The sequence below is a fragment of the Tarenaya hassleriana genome, unplaced genomic scaffold, assembly GCF_000463585.1.
Source record: "Tarenaya hassleriana unplaced genomic scaffold, ASM46358v1 Cleome6, whole genome shotgun sequence".
NCBI lineage: Eukaryota > Viridiplantae > Streptophyta > Magnoliopsida > Brassicales > Cleomaceae > Tarenaya > Tarenaya hassleriana.
The window spans coordinates 4,381,585-4,391,826 of record NW_010968505.1 but is presented as its reverse complement, the minus strand read 5'-3'; the positions used below and the strand labels follow the sequence as shown (position 1 = coordinate 4,391,826).

General features: G+C 38.3%; 1 protein-coding gene and 1 long non-coding RNA gene across 2 annotated transcripts; both read left to right on the top strand.

Annotated features, from left to right (window-relative positions):
- Positions 1-926: 926 nt before the first annotated feature.
- Positions 927-3,423, top strand: LOC104799519. The gene is made up of 3 exons (XR_769589.2): positions 927-2,640; positions 2,776-2,888; positions 3,337-3,423. It is a non-coding gene; the product is annotated as an uncharacterized LOC104799519 (long non-coding RNA).
- Positions 3,424-5,012: 1,589 nt separating this feature from the next.
- Positions 5,013-7,097, top strand: LOC104799517 (heavy metal-associated isoprenylated plant protein 3). The gene is made up of 5 exons (XM_010522083.2): positions 5,013-5,125; positions 5,270-5,420; positions 5,843-6,099; positions 6,347-6,434; positions 6,516-7,097. The coding sequence occupies exons 1-5, from the start codon at positions 5,117-5,119 to the stop codon at positions 6,881-6,883; spliced, it is 873 nt and encodes a 290-aa protein (XP_010520385.1). The 5' UTR covers positions 5,013-5,116; the 3' UTR covers positions 6,884-7,097.
- Positions 7,098-10,242: the final 3,145 nt, after the last annotated feature.

The following is a 10,242-nucleotide window of genomic DNA, read 5'->3' as shown; positions in this document are numbered from 1 at the left end:
TTAGTGATGTCTGCCCCTCTGTATCGCGGCCTTGACGTCGAGAAGTTCGACGGCAAGGGAGACTTCTCCTTATGGAAGGAGAAGATGTCCATTAGCTTAGAGATCTTAGGGTTAGGGGACACACTAGAGGATGATCCATCTACATGGGGGGTTGCTGATGAGGGGAGCCCACAAACTCCAGCTCGGGAAACCGAGGATTCGGGAGGTCTTACGTCTCTTTCCACCGGGTCACTAGGACCCGGGGCTAAGGGATCGGGCACTCCGGCTCTCAAAGAGAGACAAGAAAGGAGTAGAAGGGCTAGGAACCTCATTGTGCTTGCTCTAGCGGATCAGGTTCTAAGGAAGGTCATATCCGAAAGGACGGCCTTCGGAATCTGGAGGAAACTGGAGCGGCTGCACATAGAGCAATCTCTCCCCAATAGGATGTACCTCATGCAGAGGGTGTCAGGTCCTAGAGCTGTCCATCCTAAACCCTGACACCCTCTGCATGAGGTACATCCTATTGGGGAGAGATTGCTCTATGTGCAACCGCTCTAGTTTCCTCCAGATTCCGAAGGCCGTCCTTTCGGATATGACCTTCCTTAGAACCTGATCCGCTAGAGCAAGCACAATGAGGTTCCTAGCCCTTCTACTCCTTTCTTGTCTCTCTTTGAGAGCCGGAGTGCCCGATCCCTTAGCCCCGGGCCCTAATGACCCGGTTGAAAGAGACGTAAGGCCTCCCGAATCCTCGGTTTCCCGAGCTGGAGTTTGTGGGCTCCCCTCATCAGCAACCCCCCACGTAGATGGATCATCCTCTAGTGTGTCCCCTAACCCTAAGATTTCTAAGCTAATGGACATCTTCTCCTTCCATAAGGAGAAGTCTCCCTTGCCGTCGAACTTCTCGACGTCAAGGCCGCGATACAGAGGGGCAGACATCACTATATAAGAAGGAGTGTAGGTCCCGGAGGGCGAAGGAGGAGACCGAGGGTAAGGGGGTAGTAGCCTCGGTTCAGGAGTATGATTCGGAGGTACTTCTAGTATGCTCCGACTACTCCTCGGGTGGAGGTTCGGAGGTGAGGTCTCCACGTCTAGGTGGAGTTACCTCGGGTAGGAAGCTCAGGGGAAGAGGCGAGCGAGGGAATGCCGGGTCACCGGGTAGAGTCGGTGAGGGTAGTAGCGCTAGGGGCGTTTCCTCTCGAGGTGGAGCACGTGCTTGCACGTGTTCCGAGCCTTCGGTAGAGTTTCTATAGGTCGACTAGGGGGTCTTCACGGGGTAAAACCCGTGGAGAACCTTAGTCGGTAGGTAGGGGTCCGGGGTAGAGGTCATAGGTCGCTTGATCTTTACGGGGATCAAGAGTTAGGTGTGTTAGTATGACTCAAGGTTAGTCTCGGGGCAGTCGGGGTAGACTCGGGGGACGGGTAGATGTCGGGGCGTGACCCTCGAGGGGCCATTGGTGAGGTATAGACTTCACCGGAGGGGGTCACTTAGACGGTCTAGGGAGTCATACTAGTCTAGGTCTTAGGTAGCCTTCGGAAGCGGAGATGTCGGGGGACACTCGCTTGGGTAGGTTAGGTGCGTCGTGTCACGCTGAGACGTGTTTATGACACGCTCGGTAAGGACTCCTTTAGAAGGGTAGGTTCAATACGCCTTGAACCATGCTTAGAGGGGGAGTTACATGGAAGTTACGGGAATGAGCCTGCTAGGGTTGGCGTGGTTTGTTTTCCTTCGTGTTTTCTTTTCTTTGCAGGTTTTGCAGAAGAAGGTGGAGATTTGTTGAGTCTTCAGCAAATACTCTGAGCGAAGAAGAAGGTTTCAAAGCTTCGGGTTCGGTCAGAGGGTTCCAAAACGCGGAGGGGCAATTCGGTCATTTGGTTCTTTAGGGTAAATGAAACCCTAATGTTTGTTTGAGTCTCAGACTTCTGCGTTTTTCGGTTTTTTGGTGGTTTCTCTCTCTAGGTCGGCGAACTTGTGTTCTCCGGTGTTCGGGGTCGATTTTCCGGTCGATCTCCGGCAGCTCTCTTTGTGTAACCCTAGCAAACGCTGTTCCTCTTCCCGAGACGTAGGTATCGAGTGTTAGAGCTCGATACTGAACTCGTTATTCCGCTGTCTCGTTTTTCTTTCTGTTCTTGAGAGAATCGGAGAGATCGGTGAGGGATCGAGGTCGAAATACTCTACAGTATGAATATATACATATATATACACACACAAATATACCGCATATAGGACGTAAATAATCACATCACACGCACATATATAGCAATCACGTTGACTTGGAGGAGGAGAGAGTATGCATGCATGTCAATCACGTTGACTTTCACAAGCATGACCCCGAGACAAGATTTATTAATATTATTCCACGAATTATGCAGAGATGTGTCAAAATCCGAGTCTCTTAATCATATGAACCACTCCCCTCATCTGAAAGTCCGTTTTAGAAAGCAAAGACACACTTGTTTCTGGTTTCTTCAACTTCAGAACAACACGAGAGAGAGAGAGAGAGAGAGAGAGAGAGAGAGAGAGAGATGGGAAGAGCTCCGTGTTGTGACAGGACAAAAGTGAAGAGAGAGGTCCATGGTCTCCTGAGGAAGATGCAAAGCTTAGGGATTACATTGAGAGATGCGGAAATGGTGGTAACTGGATCACTCTCCCTCAAAAAGCCGGTAAATCTCCAAAATCTTCAGTCGCTGTCGTCCTTCGGATTACACGTATATGTACGAATTAACATACATACCGATATATATGTATATATATATATACTCATGATGATCATGCATGTTCTTGTTGTCTCTGTTTAGGTCTGAGGAGATGTGGGAAGAGTTGTAGACTTGAGACCGAACATAAAACATGGAGGTTTCACGGAGGATGAAGATCGGATCATTTGCAGCCTCTTTGCCGCCATTGGAAGCAGGTCCTCTACTTTTATTCTTAGTATTTTCTTTTAGTTGTTTTCTTACATTTTTTCCTAAATAAATAAATAAATATTTGACTTGATACTCGAAATAAATGGTTAAACAATGGCCTTCCTGATCGTTTTCCCTAAATTTATATTGTCAAACACTGTTTCTTGTTTTTTTGAATCTGAATATATATATATATATTCTATAGAATCTTGAAACTTCCCCAATGCATTAATTCTAGCTACTAATGTTTCGATCGAGTTATTACATTCCAGGAAACACAAGGTTGACAAAATGGTAGTCAAAACCTGGCGCAGACACATTTTCTTCACATTGTTCAATAATAGAGCGTCCGCATTTTTCCAACATTAATTGCCAATACATATATATATATATATATATATATATATATATATATGTACACATACCTAAAACACGTGTATATACATGAACGTATAGGTGGTCAATAATAGCAGCTCATCTGCCGGGAACTACAGACAACGACATCAAGAACCATTGGAACACCACGTTCAGGAAGAAACTCATGGCTTCTTCTTCGTCGATGGCTTCATCTCATCAAAACCCTAATCCTCGTCATAACGTGAAAAAGCCATCAACATATTCATGTTTCTTGCATATATCAGCTCAAACAAATCCCCACTAGTAGAATATATTTTTTTTTTATAGGACCACCTCTATACAGATATTATTTATTACCTACGTATTAGATAACATTAAGACAATATATATATATATATATATATATATATATATATATATATATGTACACATACCTAAAACACGTGTATATACATGAACGTATAGGTGGTCAATAATAGCAGCTCATCTGCCGGGAACTACAGACAACGACATCAAGAACCATTGGAACACCAAGTTCAGGAAGAAACTCATGGCTTCTTCTTCGTCGATGGCTTCATCTCATCAAAACCCTAATCCTCGTCATAACGTGAAAAAGCCATCAACATATTCATGTTTCTTGCATATATCAGCTCAAACAAATCCCCACTAGTAGAATATATTTTTTTTTTATAGGACCACCTCTATACAGATATTATTTATTACCTACGTATTAGAAGTTCATAATATTTGTATGTATGTACGTATAAATTTACACGCACGTTTATATGTTGCCTATATAAACATATATATATATATATATATATATAATCTGATTGCTCAATAATTTTATATATTTTCCAAAAGAAAAAAAATGGGATTGTGTATAAAAGTCATCACTCATTCACACCTTTGGTTTTATCATATTTTTTTGTCTGCGCATTTATTTTATTCTGTAAAGTTTAAAAGTATATATAATAAAGTGTCTAAATGTTTTGAAAATAGGAAATTGGAAATTAAAATTATGACAAATATTTTGTTGTACTCGAGAAAAGGGATATTCACGTTGCATACACTAACAAAAAAAAAATAGAACAGAAAAAAAATAGAAGAAATATGTGCAGAATGATCAGTGGTCCCTAATAAAACAAACATGGGTTCTATTATTGGGCCCAAACAAGCCCATTAGTGATATTGCAATAGTTTAGCCCACTTTTCGAAACTGCAGTGGCCAATTCAGTTTTCTGTTCGGATTCGGTTCGGTTATATTTAGATTTGGTTACTATTCAGTTTTTATATAAATTTTGGTTCTATCCGTATATTTTTTTTTTGTTAAATTCTTGTTCATATTTTTATTTAGAAACTGCAAAAAAAGTATATTAACTCGTTCTAATACATTAACTTTTTTTTATTAGCATCTGAACTTATGATATGTACGGCTGAAAATTTATCTCATATGGTGGACAAAGGAGATATTAGATTGTGTGTCGGAACAATATAGTGATAAATAAAAAATAAAAATAAAAAATGTAAATAATATCAATCCGTAATGATTTTCAATTAATTTGAAAGAAACAAAAATATTAAAGCCGTGTTTAATTTTGTGAATATGGATGTCTTTTATTTTGGTCCCGTAGAGTTAATTTTCGATCTGTATCCGTTAAGCATCATCATCATGTATGAGTATGCCATTGATGGCATAACATCATCATCATCATCGTCATGTAGCATCTTCACTGACTCCACGTTTTCTCCTATTATAAATACGAAACATCGCTTCGTCTTTCTCCCTCGGACTCTGTCTAAGCCCACTCGCCCCACTACCTTAGAAATAGGAATAGTCCAGAAACCGATTCATCTTCTTCCGCGTCACCGAGTCACCATGGGTGAGGTCAGTCAGCGGGTCAACCCGCCCCCAACTCATCACCCATTTCCCCAGAATTTCCATGTTTTTTGTTTTTTTTCCCCTCTGGAAGATGAGATTGAGATTGATAATGGGTTTCTCTTTTCTCTGCTTGGTTTGGTCTCTGTGCAGAAGAACAACGATGGAGAGAACAAGAAGAAGGCAAACGATGGGGAGAAGAAGAAGAAGAGCAACGACGAATCCGTCACCGTGGTTTTGAAGGTTGATATGCACTGCGAAGGCTGCGCTTCCAGGACAGTCAAATGCGTTCGTGGTTTCGAAGGTGAAATCGATTATATACTAACGGGGAAAAAACCCTTTTCTCGTCATCGATTTCTTCTGTCGGGGAATTGTTCTTCAGATTTGCTTAGACATTCATGAGCTCTTCCTGGGAAGAAGACACGGTCTATGAACTTCTTCGATGGAAACCCAGATTGAACATTTCTGGGTTTTTTCGTTTGAAGTTCCACATGTGTTGGATTTCGGATCTCCTATGTTGTTTTTGCTTAAATTGAAGAACATCCCTTTCTATTTTTTGTTTTTGTGAGATAATTTCAGGGGAAAACGAGAGAGAAATCGAACGTTGGTGTCCTGATTTCTCGGATTACATTACCAGATTTCTGAAATATTCCTAGTTTGTTTCTTGAATATTCTGGGTTTTTATTTGCTGTGTTAAAAGTTTAATCTTTATGAAACAATTATCAGGCGTGGAGACTGTGAAGTCGGAGGCGGCGGCCGGAAAACTGACGGTGACCGGAAATGTGGATCCGGCGAAACTCCGAGAGAAGCTTGAGGAGAAGACCAAGAAGAAAGTTCAACTGGTCTCTCCCCAGCCCAAAAAGGACAAAGAAAATGCCAAAGACAACAACACTACCAACAAAAACGGAGACGACGACAAAAACAAAGCCAAGAAGTCCGACGACAAAAAATCCGACAACGACAAGAAGCCCAAAGAGAAGGAGGTATATATATGTATATATTGTTATATATATGACAGTGTGCATGATAGTAACTGTGCATCTGTTTGGATTACATGGCGAAGATTCTGGCCTTTGATAATTTCTGGGTTTTGCTGGGTTTGCAGCCATTTTTGTTAGAATTTTTTTGTATTTTAGCGAAAGCTGACAAATTTAATCTAAATTTTATTTCATTTTGTGTTTCGTTTATTGAGCTGTCTTCTTTCATGTTTTGGTTTATTTTAATCTTAAGCCTCCGGTGACGACGGCGGTTTTGAAGCTGAACTTCCATTGCCAAGGCTGCATCGGGAAAATCCAGAGGACCGTCACCAAAACCAAGGGTAAGATATTTTGCGTTTTCGCTGATTTTTGCGTTTCCCAAAACGGCGTTTCCGTGTCCTTTACAGCGTTTGAAAGCGCAGGCGTGGACGCGATTTCAATGGACAAGGACAAACAGCTGGTGACGGTCAAGGGAACCATGGACGTCAAGAAGCTGGCGGAGACCTTGTCGGAGAAGCTCCGACGGCCGGTGGAGGTCGTACCGCCGGCGAAGAAGGATAACGGCAAGGATAAAGACGGCGGCAAGGAGAAGAAAGAAGGCGGCGGCGGCGGCGGAGACGACGGAGGCAAAAAGGAGGAAGGAGCGAACAAGATGGAGTACGTTGCTGCTCAACCCGGATCCGGATTCGGGTACGGATACGGATACGGGTCGTATTACCAGTACCCTGTTCAAGCTCACGCGCCACAGATTTTCAGCGACGAGAACCCGAACGCTTGCGCCGTCATGTGATTGCGGCGGCTGGCGGTGGAGGGAGTGGTAGAGAAATGTAAATAAGTGATAAATGCAGGGGTAATTTCGGTAAAATGGGTTCAGTTAGAAGAATCAACTGGCTGTTACGTAGTGCCACGGACATGTATTTCTGAGTGTTAATTTTTTTTTTAAAAGTTGATTTTGTTTCGAATATTTAATGGAATTAAAAAGGCATTAAAGTCTTAATTCCCTCTTTTTCGGTGTGAGCTTATTTGCAAATAAATTTTATTTATTAGTTCTCATAAATGTATATAAATACTATTTTGTCTGTATTTATTTATAAGGAGAAAATAGAAATATAGGAACAATGTCGATACCTCGTTAGAGAATGGAGAATATTATATTTGAATTAATAGGCCAAATTTGATGAGGCATATGTAAGCAAGGCAAATGAGATTTGGTGACAAGAGTTAGGTGAACCCATCCATGAATATCTCTACCATCTTTAACATAAACTAAGGAACCATTGCTTGAATATATTTTTATATATTTTTTGTACATAATTTTTTGGCGTCTTAAATAAATGGAGTTAATCACTTCTAACGTCTTGACAGCTACAATAAAAAAATGTACCGAAATAAAATAATTAGGTTTCGATTGCATTTCCTGTTCAAACCCTTCGTTGTACATTAATACTAATACACATAAATTGTAAACGTATGTGAATGTATATTGATAGAAATGCATAATTTCGTTTTTGCGAAAGAAAATTCACATTCTTTAAAAAAAATATATTCAAAATATTAGAGAATCTTATTGCAAGTTTTTTTTTTAAAAAAAAAAACAAAATTGTCTCTATTAAGCATTTGACAATTCAATGCGTCTCCTCCTTGTGGGCGGCTCCTGTTCTGTGTTTACTTCACCAACATTATTAAAAAAACGAATAATATGCAATTAATCGATTTTATCTTTATTGTTTTAAATTGTCGGACCAACTCGTTCTATATAATATTACACACACACACACACGTATTATGGTATCGACGTTATGAATATTTTGCATTATTATAATAGTTTATGATCTGTGGTTTATATATTAATCCAATAAATTCATAAATTGGCCAATTTGACGTTATGAATATTGCATTATTATACGTATTATCTTTATTGTTTTTAATGGTCTCTTTTATATGATATAACCGTGGCATATATATATAATATGCCACGGAAAATATTTAAATTTCTTTATAATTATCTGCTTGTTTTCATTGGGGTTTTTCCTCTGCCTTTCAATAGTAACGTAAAGACCAAACAGTCGGACTCATGTTTTGACTGCGCATGTGCCCTTGGATGTGACATCTCATTCATTCATCATTAAAATTAATGATATTTACGTAGAACGTGTGGGGGCATCATGCGTTTTAGGCAACATGCATCGTCATCATGGCCTCACGTTTTTATGCAATGCATGTATCCGTGCATCATTTATCATCATCATCATCATCATCATGAACTTTCGAGGAAATTTGATGAAATTCCAATCTATTGTTTGCATATTCATTATACAAAATATATATTATTTTTTCCCGTGGAATAAATTCAATATTAACACTTCGAAGTACGTACACAATAACATGGCTTTCCTCATAAGGGTAAGGCCAAAATGTAATATGGTCTGCATGATAATAATAATAATAAGTTTGTTACGTGGAATCTTTAGGTTATATGCCAATGAATGAATCAAACAAAATATTTCTTTTTTTTTTACTAATGAACTCACAAGTGCACAAATGATTCGTTTCGATCCCTTCGATTATTCATAAGCTTGATTATTACAATTGGTTCTCTGCCCCATGTGGGCTTCGAGTGGGACATATCTACATTTTTTTTTAAAAACAAAGTGGACCAAAAAGACCATAAAAGAACCAAAAAACGAAAAAAAGAAAAAGAGAAAAAGATGAAATTAAACAAAAGTAAAATAAAGGCAGAAAAAATTACATTGGAACAATTTGTGAATCCATGTATCCATAATTTTACAAACCGCGAATTAAAATTTTTAAATTAGATTGAATGAGTATATCACTTACATTTCTACAATATCAATCGCAAAATATAGATAGTATATCGAGTTTTATGAGTCTGAAATTATATACATACATATATATATATATATACATGTACATGTTAAAATTAATTCATATGAGTACCAAAACAATTATAAATAGATTCTTTAGGACAGTTTTTAATATCTTTAAAAAATCAAACTAAATAAAAAAAGTATTTATATATATATATATAAATCATCTGTATTTTCAACACACAACTATATATATATAGATGATTTTTTTTTTGGTTTTTAGAAAAAAAAAATAGAATGATTTGTAAACATGGGAATTTTCATATTGGGCTCACTATTCACATGACCACCTTCTTCTACAAGGAGTTATAATGAGGGCCACAAAGGAAGGAGCAGAGCAGTAGCCTTTTAGGGTCAATGCTTTTGCCTTTATCCTCTTTCCTCTCCTCCTCCTTCTTCTTATAATTGCTCTGCTTTTTGGTACTTTTTGTGAAATTTCAATTTTGATTTGATTTCTTCACTAAAATCCAAAGTCTTCATCAAGGCCCCATTTGCATTGAATGATGGATGATGAAATTCAAAAGGATGATGAACTTTCTTCATTCCAATTTTTAAAATTTCCAATCCGATATGGGGTGGGTCACATTTATTTATGAGATTCAACCCAATTGACTATTCTATTCACCAACCCTTCATTTATAATTTTTATGGCAGATTATCTAGATTATTCTTTTTGTTTTATTCACAATAAAAGTGAAATAAAATTCAATGTGTTAGATAGATCATATAGATAAAATGTCTCTTTTAAAAGAGCCGTCAGTGACTCAACAAAATAGAAGATTGCATGAAATGAGAGAAATTATAAAAACACATAATTATAACTAAGCTAAAATTAAATTAAAATTTGAATTTGCATCATTTTTAAAAATTGATAATTGAAAAGCCGATTTTTTTTTAAATGAGCATTTTATAATTATAATAAAACCGAATTAAATAAAAATTGAATAAATGTATATTTTTTTTAAATTGAAAAAACAACAGCAAGTGCATTGACGTTTTAGACACATGCCTCTAGATCCATTGCGCCCAATTCTGGGCCCATATCAGGATTATAAACGTATTAAAATCCAAATATAGTTGGGCCTTATACTGAATGGAAGCCCAATCATGGGCCCATATAAACAATATTAAAACGCCGTCGTTTCGATTGACCGACATTGTAAAAGTCGCAGTTGTATTGTATTCCGATACGCAACTTGAAAGTTAACTCAGTTCCGTACACGTGGAACACCGTGACGGTATCTTCTCCTATAAATACCTC

Coding starts and splice junctions, on each gene's coding strand:
- LOC104799517 (XM_010522083.2), top strand. Junction 5,421..5,842: donor ATGCGTTCGTGGTTTCGAAG/GTGAAATCGATT, acceptor AACAATTATCAG/GCGTGGAGACTGTGAAGTCG. Junction 6,100..6,346: donor AGAAGCCCAAAGAGAAGGAG/GTATATATATGT, acceptor TTTAATCTTAAG/CCTCCGGTGACGACGGCGGT.